Source organism: Leucopleurus acutus, assembly GCF_964270905.1.
Source record: "Leucopleurus acutus genome assembly, chromosome: 17".
NCBI lineage: Eukaryota > Metazoa > Chordata > Mammalia > Artiodactyla > Delphinidae > Leucopleurus > Leucopleurus acutus.
Genome location: NC_139159.1, coordinates 59,670,908 through 59,690,849, shown reverse-complemented (window position 1 = coordinate 59,690,849; position 19,942 = coordinate 59,670,908). Strand labels below are relative to the sequence as shown.

The following is a 19,942-nucleotide window of genomic DNA, read 5'->3' as shown; positions in this document are numbered from 1 at the left end:
GTAAAAGAATGAAATTAGAACATTCCCTAACACCATACACAAAAGTAAACTCAAAATGGTTTAAAGACCTAAATGTAAGGCCAGGCACTATAAAACTCTTAAGAGGAAAGCATAGGCAGAATACTCTATGACAGGAGTCAGGCAGGTGATTATTTGAAAAGTCATGGGTTTAGGTTTGACTGTCTATAGGTACTAAAGATGAGGTAAAACAGATCATTAGATTTGACTGGTCTTAGGGAACTGGACAGATTGAAAAATAGATGTTAGAGCCACCAAAGATGACACCTGTTGTTGCAAATGCTAATTTTGAGAAAGTTGAGAACAAAAGTCAACAGATGACAGCAATGAGTACCTGTCAAGAGAGTTATAAACCAAAGGTGTAAGTTCATAGTAGTTCTAGGGACTTTTGAAAAAAATGGTAAAGACCTCTGGTTCTCTCAGGATTCTTACACTTGATTTTTTAAAAAATCTTGTAAGGGTTATGATCATATTCTCTAAGGTACTATCTGTAAAAGAAAATGTTGCATTATTTTTAAATATCAATTTATTATTTAGTTACTATTTCTGTGGAAAATGATGTAAATAAAAATAAATTTAGCAAAGATTAATTATGGCCAGTTACACTGTATTATTTTCAGTATTCTATATTGAATATGCAGTGAAATTTTATATCATTGTTAATTTACAGTGTTCATTCAAATTTATTAATTACACAAAAGCCATGTCTTAAACTCTTTTTGGGTACAAATAACTGTTGTAGGATACAGATTTATGACATTTATCATTATGATTATTTTCATTGATTTAATTCTCCTAAAATCCAGTATAGTAATTTGTGACATATAATCATGAGTATGGCTATTTCGAGTGTAAAATAGAGAAGGTAATAGACCAATTGAAACCTCATTTCTAGAGATTCTTTATCAGGTTACTCTTTTTTTTTTTTTTTGGTACATCATTTGCCGCCTTCTGAAATTATCTCACTCATTTGTTTATGTTACCTTCTTTATTTGTAAGACCACAGATCTTGTATGTGTTGTTTACAATTATATTTCCAACCCTTAGCATCAGTGTTTGTCATATAGTAAGTGCTCAATTAATAATTGTTGCGTATACTTAATCTTTTCAGTACTAATCTTTTCAGTACTTAATCTTTTCAGTACACTGGCTTTATACTAGAATGAATCCATATTGCCTACCTTCAAATGACCATAGTAATGTCATATAGGATTAACAGTGATTTATATTTACGAAATATCTCCTTTAGTATTTAAGAAATTAATTATCTCAATTAATTAGTTTAATGGAATCTGTCTAGTTGGCACATCTTAGTCCTCCATTTCTCATACCTCCTGATAACATGTGAAATGTGTTGCAGATATATGTAACTTCATTTACTAGATTGCTCCATAAGCCACAAAGTCATACTGTGTAAATCGTGTTTAAATAGTGAGCAATACTAAGTTACCACAGTCAGGAAGGTCCGTGTGATTCCCTTATAACCAGTGAAGCTATTTTCATTCTCTGGTGGCAAATAAGTCTTTGGTGCACTTGCTTTCTATTTCTAGTTCAGTGTCTTGGCTTATCTACAGTTATGCTTCATGAGAATAAGCACTGAGGCTGTCAGGAATATCCTCTTAGTTCCACCTCTGTTAAATTACCATTTTTGCTCCACCTAATGTGCATTGTGTTTCCTAGCTGCTGCTTCTGTAACATCTTCAGTTCTATCTTTCTCAATTCTTGAAGGTGAATTCAGGTTAAAAACTATAGTTCCATGGTAGCTATTACTTGCTTTTACGACACTCTCTTACTCAAATTATCTTTGATGTTCCTGAAAAAGATGGAAAGTTTATCCTTTTCATTGTCTGTTTCATCTTCTTTCCTCTCACACTTTTCGTGATGTCCTTGTTGTGTTGCTTCTCATCTGTTGGATTTTTTAAGGACCGTTCTCCAAACTCTGTTCTTTAGTCTTTCACAACCATTCATGTATTATACTCTCATTACATTTAGAAATGTGTGCAGCCTGTCAGAAATAATTTAAACTTTTCCTAATGGATGTTTATGCTCCTTGAATCGGGGAATTGAAGAGAATCAAATTGTAAATCAAAATCTGGCATAAAACATGCTACTGTACTGCAAATATAATTGTACCAAATCCAAGTTTTGTTTTTTTTTTCATTGAATTGCTGTCTGAACCAAACCAACCAACAAGCAAACAAAAGTAAAGATAACCTGGATACTGCATTTTCTGAAAGTAATGAAGTAAATTTTTAAAACTTGAGTTTTAAAATTATACAGGTATGTTATATGTCTGTCTTTACTCAATTCAGATATGAAAAAAACAGCCGGCTTGACTAGTAAACAGTCACCCCTATGAAGAGAGGAAATAAGGCATTGATGGGGAAAAATTAAAGAAAATTCATTCCAAAGCTGGTGGAGAAATGAGAACTATACGGGATAGAACCCAACTTGTTCATGTTAGAATCCAAAAAAATTGGATTACACAGTAATGTTGCCAAGCCCATTCTATTCATTCATGGGTACAATGATAAAATAAATGTGAATTCATATTTTTATGCTATGGCCGGTGGTCATCTACTAAAAGTGATGGCTAGCTCCCAAATATCCTAGGAAAAGTGAGTTTTAGGAAATAAAGGAGGAGAATGTAAGATAAAGGGTTTTTGCATCACTGTGTCTACACCTGCTGATTACATGTGCAAGGATGGATATTCCAATCTCCCCTACCTGTCCCCTAGAATGAATGACTGCCAAGCACTGAGAGAAGAAATCACCTCCCCCAACACACACACGCACGCACACACACACACACACACACACACACCAGCTGTCTAGTTTGCCTTCCTATGAAGAAAAGTGTAAGCTTTGAAGAACGGGAAAGATATGTCATATACTGGTTATTAGGAAACCTTATTCTAAAACTGTCTTTCATGATGTAATAGTCTTTTGAGAGTATTTTACCTTGGCTTTATAACACACACCTAGTATTGAAATTGTTAGGTATGTAGGGGTGGTATTCCTTTGTTGAATTAAATCAGCAAAACTACTTTGCTGGAAATCTTCAAAAGATTAGAGAGCAAGAGAGTTATTTCATCTATTAATTGTGACCAGTATCTGGGGCATAGTTTAAAATTTTTGCTTTAAGGAGATTATGTAGTGCTATCTTTGTGACTAGATATGTGGTGACTATATATCCAAAGTACAGTCTGTTTTCTATCTATCAGTTGGAGCAGACCTCCAGAGCCTTATAGAAGTATGCATTATAATGAGAGCTAATCATTAAATGTACAATATTGTGAAATTACATTAAAATAGTGCTTGTTCTGTGAATTGAAATTGTGAAATCTTCCATTGAATGTGAAATGCTGAAAATATGTTAAATGGAAAAAGTATATCAATTGCTTTAAAGTCTTTCTGTTTTGTAACTATACTGTATTGATACATACATGTGTTATGCTGTGACCAGCACTGTCAGCTCAGCAGCCATTATGTTTATTATTGTCTATTTTTGGAGAATCAAAATTATATGCAGTTTACAGTTGATTTTACTAATATATGCAAGCTGATTGGAATAGCTTATTTTGGAATTACACTATTCTATGATTGACTTCTCTATGCATAAAATAACTATTTCACTTGTGCTGAAAAAGTTAGCAAGGCAAAAAGTCATGAATATTGTATACAAGTAGACATTTTGGGGGGGTCCCAATTCAGTGAAAATGTTTACTACTTAAAAGCTTTTTAAATTTTTTTTGTTGTCTTCTGTAATTCAGGTTATCTGGAATGAATATACCACCACCAATTATCAGCAACAAAAACTGGCTCAGACTGCATTTTGTTACAGACAGCAATCACCGATACCGTGGATTTAGTGCTCCATATCAAGGTATATTTAATGAATACCTCTGCCTCTTTTGATGTGTAAAATGATTTTGGTATACACAACTGCATTTTATCATAGAGGCAAAATATCTTTGGCATTACCCCATGGTAATTTGAATAAGCAAAAATGGTCATTTTCTTGCTGAGGCAATATTGTGATCATAACTAAATTACAGTATAAAAGTTAGTTGAGTTTTGTAGTACACTGTCCAGAATAAAGAATATTGTTAACCTCTAAAAGGTAATGTGTAACAGGTGTAATATTTACCTTTAATAAAGTGCTTCAGCAGTTGAACATACTACCTAAATATGTACCACAAAACACTGCAGAAAACTGCAGTTGTAAATAGGCTCTTCATCAATTGAAATCCATTTCCATATACAGTGTTTTTGCAAATGTTACTTTCATTAACTTCGTTAGTATTATTATTTACAGGTATAAGTTTTGAATAAGTGAGATATAGTATTTGATATATTAACTTGAAAAAACTCTTTGTTTAGAATTTGATTATTATGAAGATGGAGTGTTAATAAAAATGTAGGTTCTACAATGTTTAGTAATATTATGTGGGTTTGGTGCACTTATTCTCAGACTACTTGTGTTAATAATTCATTTCATTCTTAGCAGTATATTAGCTACTGTTCAGAGAATAGTGAATATTGCCACAGTTAAATATTTCCATTTATGTTTTTTTTTTTAGTGCTTTCCTTTTTAATAATCTTCAGCTGAAGCACTTTGTAAATTGAATATGATGACTTCAGGCAGCTTATAGTTAATACCTAAAATAGTATTAGACTACATATTGTTTTCTGGGATACAAATTTCAACAATTTATACTTTGGAGACCAGTAACCTTTCTACAGATGCCCTATCGATACGTTTCTCACAGTAATAGCAACAGATTAATGTGATTGTATTTGTAATATTGTATTGGGTATCACTGTAATAAAAATTCCTAAGATTGTAACTTAAAAGTGAAGATTTTAGACAAAGTCCACTGTAGAAAAACCTATAATTTCTATTTGTAAAGTAGTTAATTCGAATGGAAACATGAATGCAAATTTGCTTTTAAAGCTATGCATTGTATTAACATCTCTCATGATAGAATATATTGTCTATCATATCTGTTATCATCATAAAACATTATATTTTAAAAGTAAAGTGTTTATAAAGAAACTTATTTTCCTTTATTTTATTAAAAATAACTGGGGATAGTAACTCGAATCTTATCAGTTTCAACCAGTGTCACTTTTAAATTTGCAATTATATTTTACTGAGTTTCCATTTAAATTTCTAAAATTTTTGTGTAGTTCAGAAATAGGAATTTTTATTAAAAATAATTAGCTGTTGTAGAGCCTCTTTATCTCTGGGTTCACCCCTTTCCTTGTGGAGTTTTCCACTCACATAATTTTATGGCTCTGATTCCCTCTTCAATGAATTAAGGCAGATGGCATGGCAGAAATTCAAAAGACTATCATCTTTGACTCATGTGGTGATCCTTTCTGTTTGATTCATGGAATCTTTCAGTAAGATGTCTTCTACTCTTTATCTGGATAGAAATAAAGTAGCACTTATTTTATATTTAAATGTACAGCCTGGAGAGAAAAAAACAAACATAGATCTCTTATCTTAAAAAATAAAATGGTATTTTGTTTGTTTTATGCAGTATGGTTTCATGAAACTGGTATCTTTAGATAGGTTGTTTTGCATTATAAGACAGTAGTACAAAGCTGCTAGTAGATTTGGTGCTTAGTTACCATTTTCAGTATTCTACTCACTAATCTTAAATTGACTTTTATAGTATTTTCAAGATGCAGTTTGATTTTCCTGCATTGCCTGTCTGGTTTTAGCACTGAAGAATAACATATCAATGAATTTACTGTAGTAAAATAGAAAGGAAGTGTTTTATGGGTATGAATTATTTCTATTTTCAGCAGGAAAAAGGAGCTCAAAAGAGGATAATTTTTGGTGTAATCTGTATCTTCACACTGTAGAGGGAATAAAGTGGCCTGAGAAAGTGTAAGCTATAATTTTATAATAAAATCAAGGAAAAGTTTTAATATAAAAACACACCTTTGCACTGTATCCTTTCAAAACTTGCCAGATTCAGGCTTGATTTCTCTAATTGCATTATATCCAAATAATATTTTACCTAAACATAAGCTCAGTTGGAAAAGCAGTTCTTGAAACTATAAGCAAAGAAATTTGATTAACAAAAACTCTACTAGGCTAACTTAAATAGCTATAAAATTCATAATTCTGACATGCTGAATACATGCCCTGGCATGAACTGATAATCCTGCTTTTTAGATTGTTCTATGCTACCATATAATTTCAGTGGTGTCTAAATTATAACTAATTCAAGATAGAAAATTTTGTAGAATATACTATTCAAAAGTCACAGCCAAATCTCCATGTAGCACAGCTTCCTAATAACTCAAATACTTATTGAGTACTCAGTAATTATTATTGATTTACCTAGTCTTCTGAGTTCATTTTTAATGTTCTGAGTTTCCAAAGATTGATGACTTTCCCCATAGCATTTCTGTTTAATCTGTATTCTTTATAAAATACCGTGAAAATTAACTGAAAACTCCTAAGGATTCCTAAATACCATTAGCTATTTTTTATGGCTTGTCCCTTAATTGATCCTTAATTGATGGAGTAGGCACATAGACACAGCAACATGCTTTCCCCCATAGGACCTCCTTTCAGTTGTGTTATAGGCTGGCTTATTTTTTTAGATATAATAACTTAAATCGGGTTAAGTAGAGGTTGAGGATAACACATTAACAAATATAGTATGTTCTGACTCAAAAGTACTGAGAAAAATCATGATTTAAATGAAATGACTTTGATACAGAATATGTTTTCCCTCCCCCAGATCCCACATTGAAAATATTCACATGTATCTAAAATAAATAAAGCAGCTCCTGCCCCCACCAAGTTTATTTATACTGGAAATCTCTTCTTTTAAAACTCTATTCTTATCTCTTCTATGCTTTAAAATTTTTCAATTCTCCCCCAAAGAAAATCACTTCAATGTCATTTTACTATATTAGTCTTTGATTTTAAATAAGATTCCTACATTCAAGTTCCATTAAGTCTCTTCTAATGAGAACTTGAATAGTGCTACTTCACACATAAATAGTATAACTTTTCATTAATTGTGGTATTTGGAAGTTCCCTATTTATTGAAATCCCTATATTATTGTCACTTGATCTTTATTATAAACCTAAAATCTATTATTTTCCATTTACATGAATAATTGATCAAGTTTTCTTAATTTCTAAATTGGAAGGAGATTTTCAGATGACAACTGTCCAATAGAGAAAATTTTACCTTTAGATCATGTTTATTAAAAAGTATTATTTTTATCCATAAAGATCAGTTATTCAAGTGTGAAAATTATTACATTTTTCATTTTAAGTTATTCAGCATATCATACATTTTTAATGTGCAAAGATACTACAGCTGTAGTTATTTATAAAATTGTTTTTGACATGTAAGTTTAGGAATTACAGCATTTAATTGATTCCAAATATCTAAGTATATGAATTTTCCTATATTATAGATTAAGCTTCTAAATCCTTATAGATTTTATCACATTTTGATTTTTCTCTTATCTTTCATAATTTTGTTGATATGATTCTTATGCAGGTTAACATTTTAGAGACAGTTTCAATTTAACAAAGGTATGTCAATAGTAATACAGTGTATTTTCAATTTATGTAGAAAAATATTTCATATAGGGTCTAAAAGAGATTATCATTTTGGGATCAGCTGTGCCTCTTTTTGGTAAGAAAAACATTTAATGGACAAAACTTTCAAATCGTATTGAAAATTCACTGTCATAAACCCCAGTTACACAGAGGCCCTTGCTTGACATTTTAGACGCACATAATTTAAGTGGGAAATAACTTCAGACTAGTTACTCTGTTTTTTACAGTTGGAAATGTTTTGACATAAACGTGTGTGCACTGTTACTGAACAAAAATAAATAAGATTATCAGGGATGCAACGTAATATAGTGGGAAAGAATAGGATTTGGGGGTCAGAAGATGAGCGTTGAACTGCGAAGTTACTAACTGCTGTCTAAGTTGTCTTGAGCCTTGGTTTCCCAAAGAGTAAAAATAGTCACAGTGGCTAGACATGTTATTGTTGTGCAAATCAAAAGGCATTAAGATTTCTTATAGTAAAATTCAGACATGCAGTCAGTAAAGATGCTGTTTTATGAAAGAGACAATCAACCATATGCAATGAGTGAGAAACACACTAACAATGAGGTACAAATAGTTAAAAAATTGTGACCAAACATAACATTTAAATCCAGGAATCACAATTAAAAGGAAAATGTGGGCTTCCCTGGTGGCGCAGTGGTTGAGAGTCCGCATGCCGACGCAGAGGACACGGGTTCGTGCCCCGGTCCGGGAAGATCCCACATGCCGCGGGGCGGCTGGGCCCGTGAGCCATGGCCGCTGAGCCTGCGCGTCCAGAGCCTGTGCTCCGCAACGGGAGAGGCCACAACAGTGAGAGGCCCGCATACCACAAAAAAAAAAAAAAAAGGAAAATGTTAGGTTTTGTATTTCTCACTGTCACAAATGAGGGTGTCCATATTTCTCCAGGAAAAAAGCACTTATCCTTAGAACCGAAATTTAAAATAGGATTTTTGTTAGAACTGTAACTGAGAAACAGTTTCCTCTGTATAGCAGAATTTTAAAAATCACAAATAAAATCCAAGTTTAAAAATAGAGCACAGCATCAAAGCAATCTGTTTAATTACAGTTTTTTCTAATTTTGTTTAGACACCATTTTGTTTCTTATTGTACCTCATATTTACATTGTTTAAAAAAAGGGAGGGAATCATATTTCACTATCTAATCATGAAATCTCTCCTGTAATTTTATAACTATCAATGTGAGTCATGTTTATGATTTCACAGTTGTAGGTGGGAGTGTGATATAATAAGAGATCAAACTTTTTGGTTTGGACAGTTTAGGTATAGTTTACTTTCATGGGAATGTAGCGCATGGCCCAATGGGCTATTTCTGATAAAGACAGTGGACACAGCTTTGTCAGCACAGTTTAAGAAATATTCAGTGAATATATGCATATATATAATAGAAGGTATTATTATTTTTTTAATTAATTAATTAATTAATTATGGCTGCGTTGGGTCTTCGTTGCTGCGCACGGGCTTTCTCTAGTTGCAGCGAGCGGGGGCTACTCTTCGTTGTGGTGTGCAGTCTTCTCATTGCAGTGGCTTCTCTTGTTGCAGAGCACAGGCTCTAGACCTGTGGGCTCAGTAGTTGTGGGACACGGGCTCTAGAGTGCAGGCTCAGTATTTGTGGCGCACGGGCCTAGTTGCTCTGAGGTATGTGGGATCTTCCCGGACCAGGGATCGAACCCGTGTCCCCTGCATTGGCAGGATTATTCTTGACTACTGCACCACCAGGGAAGTCCCTATTATTTAAATTTTAATTGAGTACATTTTGGGGGAAAATTCATAAGCAAATTTGAATCCTTATCTCAAAATAATCCCCTTTTCATACATGGACAAACTGCAGTATTTTAAGCTTATAAAGTAAGCTAGTTATTTTCATTTACTGAGTTTTAAGAGGATAGGAGGTTGAGTTCTATTGGCCTGTAGTGTTTGAAAATAATTCCTAATCTTGTACTTTATTTCCTTTTGATTTTAATAACAATATAACCTTTTTATCTTCAAGTATCCTTTAATGCTAAATAATTACTTTATCTTGAAATACTTAAACATTTTTGTGGGATTAAAAAAAATAACTTCTTTTACTTTTGTCTTTATAAATCTATCTGGTCTATGAGATTCATCAACTTAACTAGTATAATGTCTACACAACCGATAGAGATAATTAAAAGAAGATATTTAGTAATCAAAATGGTCTAAGAGTAACCATTGGTCTATCTAAAACAACCATTAAAAACTCCCTGATATTTTTAGTTTTTTAAGGAACCTCCATACTATTCTCCATAGTGGCTATATCAATTTACATTCCCACCAACTGTGCAAGAGGGTTCCCTTTTCTCCACACCCTCTCCAGCATTTATTGTTTGCAGATTTTTTGATGATGGCCATTCTGACTGCTGTGAAGTGATAGACTCTGTCATACAGAGTGAAGTAAGTCAGAAAGAAAAACAAATACCATATGCTAACACATATATATGGAATCTAAAAAAATATGGTTCTGATGAACCTAGGGGCAGGGCAGGAATAAAGATGCAGATGTAGAGAATAGACTTGAGGACATGGGGTGGGGGAAGGGTAAGCTGGGACGAAGTGAGAGAGTAACATGGACATATATACACTACCAAATGTAAAATAGATAGCTAGTGGGAAGCAGCCGTATAGCACAGGGAGATCAGCTCGGTGCTTTGTGACCACCTAGAGGGGTGGGATAGGGAGGGTGGGAGGGAGACACAAGAGGGAGGAGATATGAGGATATATGTATATGTATAGCCGGTTCACTTTGTTATACAGCAGAAACTAACACAACATTGTAAAGCAATTATACTCCAATAAAGATGTTAAAAAAATGAATAAATAAATAAATAGGGTAGCTACCAGGAAAAAAAAAAAAAAACTCTTTGATAGCATTTTCTTGTGTGATGTAAATGTATATTTCATAGTTGTGCCAATATAAAATTTAAGGCCTTTTATCATATTAGTTGATAATGATGTTAGAATTAAATTCTTCCATAGCTAACTATATTTATGTTTTCATTCCAATCCTTAAAATTTATTTTCCAGTCTTATATATCTCCCAGCCCAAAATTTTGTTCGTAAATTGTGGATATGTTTAACAGTAACTGGGTAGTTATCATTTCATTTCAAATGAAATTTGAAGTATGTAAAGAAATAGTCACATAAATCAACATATTAAATAGTGGATTGAGATTCTATTATAAAAATTGTATTATTTTCTGAGGAATTGAATCAGTCTCCATAACCTTGATACTTGAGGGACTCTGACTTAGTCAAAAAGGAAAATATTATAGATTGTTACTTAAAAAAAGGTCTATAATGCTTACATTTGCTAAGTGTTCTTTCTTAATGTGTTTAATTAATATATATAAACCCATTATTGCTATATCTTAAAAAGTGAAAGGCAAATTATATTAACCTTATTTTAAAATCTCATGGAATTTGTGAAAATCAAGAAATATCTTAGTAAAATAAACGTGATTTAGATTACTTTCTTCAAATACAGCAACTACTATTAACAGGAGATAATTGATCAAATATCCAGTTTTAATATAGATCATTTAAAACATCTAGTAGGTTTAAACTGTAGTACTTGATGAATATAAAACTGAAAAAAAAATATTTTTGTTTTTTATTTTAATTTGGATCACACATGCCTACTGGTGATGGAATAAACTTAAAATTTGACAGTCTCTTCTGGGATAAAAGTCTCTTTTGTGTTAACTTAGCTTCCTTGGGGCAAACGTTCAAACTTTCAGGGCTTAGGTCACCTCCTTCCTTCTTCACTGTCTTATAATTCTGTTGAGATGACAAATATATTGAACAAGTAATTTTATTTTTAGTAATGATTCAATAATTGCTCAAAATGACCTCCAAAGGGCTTCAATCAAGCACAGCAGGTACACGTAGTCAAAAACACTGTATGTGATTGATTCCTCCATATTGGTATGAAAATGGAGTTTGAGACAATAAGCCTATAGACTTTAATTATTACATTTATTTCATAGGCAGTTTTACCATGCCATTTGAAAATGACATCATGAAATTAAAATCCCTAGACTCTTAAATTCAAATTCAAAGATACCCAGAAATAGCTAAAGGCAATTTAGGAAAAGTTTGTTTAAATGACAAAGATATTATTAACCTAGGATTTTCCTGAAGTTTAGAGTTGTATGGTAATAGTTATGCGGAAGTCAATTTTTCTTTTTAACATCTTTCTCGGAGTATAATTGCTTTACAATGGTTTGTTAGTTTCTGCTGTATGACAAAGCAGATCAGCCAATTTTGTGGCCCAAAATGCTTTGGAAGCACTGGGTTAAACAAATTTAAACTGAATTATTTTATTTAAGCAGATAAGCCCTTTTAGCATATTTTGGAACTATGACTCCTCAGGACACATTTTGGGAAATGATCCTATAAGTTATGATAGAAAGGATTGACTTTATCTGTCAATAAATTTACCATTACTTAGCCTATTCTTTTCTTCAGTTATTTAATTAACTTGTTATAAATAAGGCAGGCCAATTGCTAATGTTGTTTAATTAAACTAAAATGACTTTTTAAATTAAAGCTCCCATTAGAGATGTATTATAGCACATTTATTTATTTGTTTATTTACCTATCCATCCGATTTTGTTCAACAAAAATATTACTGAGCACTTACTCTGTACCAGACACTGCACTAGGCTCTGATATTACACAATCCCTGAATTAAGAGAGTTTTTTTGTCTAGTATGTAAATGATGAATGAATATTCCACTAAGAGAAAAATAATTTCTGAAGTATTATAATTAAGAAAATGTGAGTGCATGTGGGGAGTGAAGGAGAATGCATGGTCCAGGAAAGCTTTCAGACTTGTGTCTCAAGGATGCAGAGTAGTTTTCCGTTAGAATGGACACGTGATAACTATGTGATATAAAACTGTGTTAGTCCACTATGGCTCTACAGATAATTAAAATATTGAAATAGTATTGATTGGTAAATAGCCACTCCCACTAGGCCCAGAGTACCTGCACTGCCTTCCTGACTCCTGAACTGCCGTATCTCCTTCAGGACCCCCTCGATTGTCCTATAATACAGCAAATGGCTAATTGCTGGCATAGCTGGGCACCTTCTAGATACTTCTGTGTTCAACATTCACAATTCAGTTTCTAGTCCCTACCAGCTGTTACTCAGTATTCTCAGTATCACCCCAGACCTTCTGGTTTATGACAAATTCAAAGTGACCAGCAAGTAGCAAAAATTATTACTCTCTATTACTATTGGATGCCTTTTAAAATGTATTGTTCAATTAAAAGAATAGCACACATCTGTGTAAATTAAAATGTATGGACGATATAAATATTCTACCTACTGTATAAAAGCTGGAAAGCAGATTCTGAATTGTTTTATGGTTTTATAATTTGCACCTCTCAAAAAACAGTGACTGTATCTTTTTATCTCTGCATCCCAGAGTTTACCATATTATAGATGCCCAGTATATGCTGAAAGAATGATTGACTGTTGTACATCCAGATGTATGTGTCACAAATTACAAAATATTTGCATATGCATTATTTTATGTAATCCTCACAATATCTATCTATTGCCTTATCTCTGTTTTATCAAACAAGAAACAAAGACTCTAGGACAAGTTTGCAGACATGCCTTGCACAAGGACACCCAGACAAGGTGGCAGTGGGAGCTGTGCACCTCTGGCTAAGCCCTTTGCCTAATGCTGCATCACCCAGGGAAAGGGGCTTATTTGTCTGATTCATTCCAACATCCTATTTGAGCTAGCTGCAGCCCTGTCAAAATAGTGTTAAACCCAATGTCATACTAGGAATTAGCAGAACCAGGTCTCAACCCTTAGAGCTTTCTGCTTCTAAGGCCTGTGCTTATTCCGCTATGAAATCCAGTCTTAGTTATACTCAAATTTGCAAATTCACAGAATGGATTTTTTTACTTTTAGAAAAGGCTAAAATTCATTGAGAATCAAATTCAGTGAATAAAGTAAATGAATTTGTGAAAATAGACTGTCCTTGACTATAAGTGACATGTTCATAAAACAATGTCAGTTAATAAATTAGTTAACATATGTAAAGCACTTTGAATAGTACCTGACAGATAGTAAGCATTATATAAAATGTTAGCTATTATTACTAATAGCAGCAGTAGCAGGAGAAGCATCATCATCTTTATTGTTTGACTAAAAATGACTTAGAAGGCAATTTCAAGTGTATTATGAGTAATAGGAATATTATGTGAAATAAAAAGATCCCAACCTTTCATGGTAATTAGTTGGAGGCTCATTTACATCTTTACATAATATAAGTGGTTGGTTGTTAATTAAAAAAAAATCCATTAATACAGATTTCAATACAGTAGATATTATAATGAAAATTACTCAGAGTAAAAATATATCAGATATTTAACAGTCAAACATCTTACGAATTAAACATGTTAAATATCAGCAGAGTATATTCCTTGTTACTATATGTGTATGGGGTGAAACAGACAAAATAGTCTGCTGTTACAGGCTTATTTATCCTTTTATGAGATCAGGTACTACTGATTGTTATTAGAAAATCCGAGAAGAAATCTGTAGCTATAAAACAGCTTAAGATGAAAGAAGTATAATAACCCTTATTAGGAAAGGCAATGAGTTCATAATACCCAGTATATTTTTGTTGGAAAAGGTCAAATTAAAACATTATACTATTGGTCTAACAAGGAAACAACCATTTTGCATTGTTATACGCTCTCTTCCCACAAAAAAATACAAGTACCGTTTAGAGTTTCTATAACTAACATGAGCCTCCAGACTTTGCAGTCATGTACTTCTGTCAAACCTCCAAGTAAATACTTATTTTTCTAGCTTATCAGTATAACAAAAAGCCAGTAAACTCTTTTCTGAAGCAGATTTTTAAATAAGAAATGACAATAAAAACTATGATTCCCAGGGCTATATTTTCCTTCACACAAGTATTGTTCTGGAAAGAGCACTAGACTGGAAGTTGGTAAATCTGGGTACAGACCCATCTCTGTGAACTTGAATGGATTCCTTAACATCTCAGGACCCTGAGGCCATTAGATAATGGAACAATACACTTCTTTCTAGTTCTAAAATTTTTGGCTTAATTTACTGTTCCCAATGCCAGTAACTCATAAAAGTTGCTACAATGATAGCTTAGCTCCACAGTGTTATGTATACATACACACACACACATATACATATATATATATATATATATATATATAATTTTACATTTTCTTGTAGCCACATAAAAAAGTAAAACAGACGAAGTTAATTTTAATTATTTTTAACTAATATGTCCAAAATGTTAACATTTCAACATTTAATCAACATAAAAATGATAATTGAAAAACAGAATGCAAAATATGTCATTAAGTCTCTGAAATCTAAATGCATATTTTACACTCACAGCACAACTCATACTGATTGTTAAGTTTTCATTGGGAAGAGTTGATTTTTTTATAGACCAGAAGAAACATTTACTTATACTTAAAATAATAAATACTTTGTTAGCAATTATGATTTACTTAGGCTTCAATATAATTCTTATTGTCTGAATTAAATATTCAGATAAACACATTTTAATGTTACATTAGTGTATGCTTCCAATACTTTGCCTGCAATACTGTATCCTACACAATGCAGCAGTTAATATGTAGTCTACCTATACAATAAAGTTGCATTTAATGGATGAAATATTTTGTGCTGCCTATTTCTAAATGTAAATTAAAATTAATTACAATGAAATACAAGTGAAAATTCAGTTCTTCAGTCTCACTAGCTACATTTCAAATGCTCAAAAGCCACAGGTGGCCAGTGGCTGCCATATTGGACTGTACAGCCTCCACAGTCTTCTTTTGGCAGCTGTTAGTGTTCTGCAATTATAAAAAATGTAGGAAATCTGTTCAAAAATCACAGTAAATACAATGAGAGAACATGATATAGTGTCATTTTTATCATTTTTCCTCAACTTTTTGTTGTTATTATCCACCAATATCTGCCTTATCTCAGAACTTTAGAGTCCATAATTAATTTTTAAAATTAGATTTCTCTCCCCACCATATGAACTTTTAAATAAATCCATAAAATAAAAGCATTTAACAAAATTCCAGCTTTTCCTATTTAGTACTTTTAGAAGCATTAATTTATTTGAAAACCAGTTTCTTTTTCTCTTTTTTTTCTCTCTTTTCTTTCTTTCTTTCTTTTTTTTTTTTTTTTTTGGTGCCCTTTAACGTATGTTCACTCTCTCGGACGTGTAGCACAGATTTGTCTTTTCCTACCACAAAGATATTGAGATTAACCTCATGTTTAAGAAATTGAATGAATATTTCTGATTCAGTATGTTCTGATTCTCTACCATGGGCCTGATTTCATACATTCTGTTTGTTTCATTTTCCCTATAAAGATATTCATTGTTTCAGAAAGTGTGGTAACTGTATACAAAAAGCAAAGCGTCACAAATGCATATTAAGTTTTAAGAAGAGCCTCAAATTTCTTCTAGTTTTCATGGACAAAAGCTAATATATATGGACAAAAGCTAATAAATAATTTCAGTTTTATAGAAGAAAGACACCCTCAACATACATCTCCTCCAGGATGAAAACCTAGTTAGGTCCTGTTGTCACATTATACCAGTGAAATAGGTCGCTAGAGCTGCTGTAACAAGTTACCACAGACTAATTGGCTTAAACAACAGAAATGTATTTCTCACCATTCTAGAGGCTGTAAACCAAGATTGAGGTGTCAGTAGGTTTGATTTCTTCTGAGGCCATTCTCTTGGCTTAAAGATGGTCACCTCTTGCTGTGTCCTCACATGGCCTTTCATCTGTGCACGCCCATGACTTGTGTCTGTTTCTGTATGTCCAGATTTCCTCTTCTTATAAGAATATCAGTCATATTGGATTAAGGCCCACAATAAAGAACTAATTTTAACTTAACCAACTCTTTAAATAACTTATCTCTAAATACAGTAACATTTTGAGGCACTGGGGTTTAGGACTTCAACACATGAATTTTAAAAGAATATAAGTTTGCCCATAAAACTAGAAACACAGTTTCAATTCTATAATTAGAAAACCAAGCCCCAGATATTACTCAAAACAGTAAGTGTGATTGAATGCCAAACTTTTTACCCTGTTTCCCATCCCAGGCTTGCTAGCTAGGTACCTGTGTAAAGAAAGGGAAATGTTGAGATTGGCTGTTCTGGTCTCTCCACCTTGCATTTTCCTTCTTCCAGACTCCTTCCTTGCTGCTGTTTTAGGTTTTTCTGAGATCAAACAGAGGTAGACTGGAGAAGAGGTAAAGGGACTGGCCTGGACCTAAGTCCTAAGTGGGCTACAGCCTCTCTCATCCTAATATTCAGGCTGACTCTGTCATGGGCAGTCGTGGGGTCATTTCAGTGATTTCAGGGGGCCTCTCTCTTCTGAAATTCCTTATCCCTGGGGGATTCATCAGTATTCTAAAGGGATACTTGCCCAACTTGGTCCCCAGCCATTGGATACCCTCAGTCTTCTTGTGCTAAGGTATTTTTTACCCCTCATGTGGCCTAATTGGACAGGTCCCCAGATGATGCCATTTTGAATCTCTGTAATCCTTGGTGAAACAGGAGACAAATTCTTGCTCTGAGAAACACAAAAATATCAGGTTTATCTCAACACAGAAGCTTTCTCTTCTCTTTTACCCTCTAAGATTTCCTCAACAGATGTCAGTTTTAGCTTATTACTGTGTGAATTTGACTTTAGCTTTCTCAGAGATGAACAGACACCAGTCTTTTTTGTGTGCCAACTGCATGAAACAAATTTCATAACTGAGTGATCCCATTGAAGCCCAACTCACTAGACCAGCACTAGAAGGTACTTCTTCAGAAAGGCTCTAATCTAAATGGGCTCTCTTAAAGGAAACAATTTCATCAATTTCTTTCTCTCCTGTCTCCCTTTTACATCCTTGCTGGGTCTGAAGAGTACATGAGTCACAAAACAGATAATCCTACAATTCCTTTGAAAATGATTCATATAAGAAGCTAAATCTATCATACATTCACTTAAATGTCTCTATATCTGCTAAATCAATGCATTCATAGAAACTGAATCAGGAAAAGCCCCATTCTAACCTCCTAGTACACACTCCACACACACATACACGTACATATATATGGAAATGTTTACACACTTGCTGAAATCAAACTTTTACCTTGTCAGACTGTTTAATAGCCAATGGAAACTATATTTATCTTTTTCAGTACTTTGTATCATTGATCTAAAGCAAATAGACTGCCAGATATTTCTCCGGCAAAGATGGGTCTGAGATCAGCAGAGAATTGCAATTAGGGTTAGGGGTCTGCAGTCTTGGAGAACCATATGCAAGTCCCTACATGGCAAGGGAAGACCTCTTGTATAGGGGGAAAAGAAGTTGGAGGAGATACAGTAAACAGAGTGTCCATCCATGGCTTTTCATTGGCTGAGTCCTTTCCAGGAAAGAAGAGGAATCTTTCTTCTTCCTGCTGGGCTCTGCTATCTTGCAGGGCATGAGAGTGCCCTCTTCTCATCTCCCAACTGTTTCATTTTTAAAATTTTTTAATTTTTAAAATTTTTGACCACACCGCCGGCTTGTGGGATTTTAGTTCCCCAATCAGGGATCGAACCTGGGCCCTCAGCAGTGAAGACACGGAGTCCTAACCACTGGACCACTGGGGAATTCCCACAACCCCTTTAATTGAAGTTTCTGTTTATTAATTTTTCTACAGTATACTATTTTTACATATGATTTGCATCTTCTTTTAGTTGTAAAAATTTTCTCTCCCTATAATCTATTTCTCACACCGCAGTTGAACTCCTATGATTTGTGTAGCTCATAAACTAAACATGAAAAGCCAACAAAGAATAGATAATACAAAATCAGCCAGTAGTTGGGAATTTCTGGAGTCTAGGATGGATCTGAGGTAAATAGAAGGCTATGCACATAAAATTTCTTTGTTTTCAATAAGAGAAATTTGGAGAGGCACTGATATTAAGCTGAAGATCTAAAGTTATGTATTGGAATCCCAGTTATGTCACTGTATAATGGTATATTATACAGTGTATAATGTATGTTAACTGTAGAAAATTTGCTGAATATCTTTGAGTCTTGATTTGCTCATAAAGAAACTGAAGGAGATGGATTATATAATCATCATTCTCTTTTTTTGGCTAAGTTTTAAAAAATCTTGAATGATTTCATTTCTCTTTTAAATTATAACTCAGTGAATTATTTGCAGATGACAAAACATTTGAGGGCATGTTTATATTTTAGATTTTTTTTACAAAATTTGTGTATATGGTTATGAGAATAAATGTTCTCATTTATTCAGGGCTGTTTTGCAGCTCTGACTCTAAAAAAGAATTAATCAAATGGACTTGATTTCTATATGGTCTTAATTTAAGTTACATAGTCCATGTTTTATGAATATGTCAGTATATAGCATATGTCTGTCCTGACATGATTGTATTCATTTATACATTTATTTTTAATAAGTCCCAGGGCATCTAAACCATGGTTATGTAGCCATAGTTATTTGTTGACTGTGTGACATGGCAATTGAAGACCAGACTGAGGAAACTGATGTCCTTTTTTTTCCTGGTTCACAGTGATTCAGTAGTACTTGCTGAGGGGTTTATTTTGCCATCTCTTTCTCTCAATCTCTGTTGATTGATAGATAGTCACTGGATGCAAGTTAAATTACTCATCCATGGAAGTTTAAGCACGGCACCAAATTTATCTAACGTTATCAAAATGTGTTTGACATTTTTTTAATTAAATTACTTAAATCTTTAAGAAATTATTCACTAAATGTTGCCAACCATGAATAAATACTTTAATAAGCAAATTAAAAATGTGGCCTCTGATTCATTTACTTCCTTTTCCTAAAATTCTGCATAAGAATTGCCAAAATAATTAAAGTTCTTTCTTAGTACACAGATTTTAATTTTTAACTTTCTCCATTGAGTTATAATATTGATTCCACAGCTATTAAGTTACCTTGGAAAAAAAGACACTAACTAAATCTAGTGCTAAATATTCTGAAATGGAATGATCTTTCCAAAACTACTGATTAGAGGTAAAGGAAGTGAGGTCAAGGTCCTTTTTTATGACAATGTTATTTTGAAAATAAAAGACCCAATATTTTAAGTCTTCCTGTATATTAACATTGTTGAGTAACTCTTCTGTTTTCTCTCATGTTTTCTCTTTGGATGTTGAATGCTTCTTAGTATACCTTTGTATATAGATGACCCTGTGATACTCTTATCTTCCTGT

General features: G+C 33.1%; 1 protein-coding gene across 3 annotated transcripts in view; it reads left to right on the top strand.

Moving 5' to 3' along the window:
- Positions 1-19,942, top strand: part of CSMD3 (CUB and Sushi multiple domains 3) — a gene marked incomplete at both ends in the record, with an annotated part of 1,083,475 nt that overhangs the window by 349,914 nt on the left and 713,619 nt on the right. For all 3 annotated transcript variants that reach the window (XM_082858355.1, XM_082858354.1, XM_082858353.1), the window contains one exon: positions 3,792-3,904. In XM_082858355.1, the coding sequence (XP_082714481.1) occupies positions 3,792-3,904 (113 nt within the window). The remainder of the gene's footprint in view (positions 1-3,791; positions 3,905-19,942) is intronic.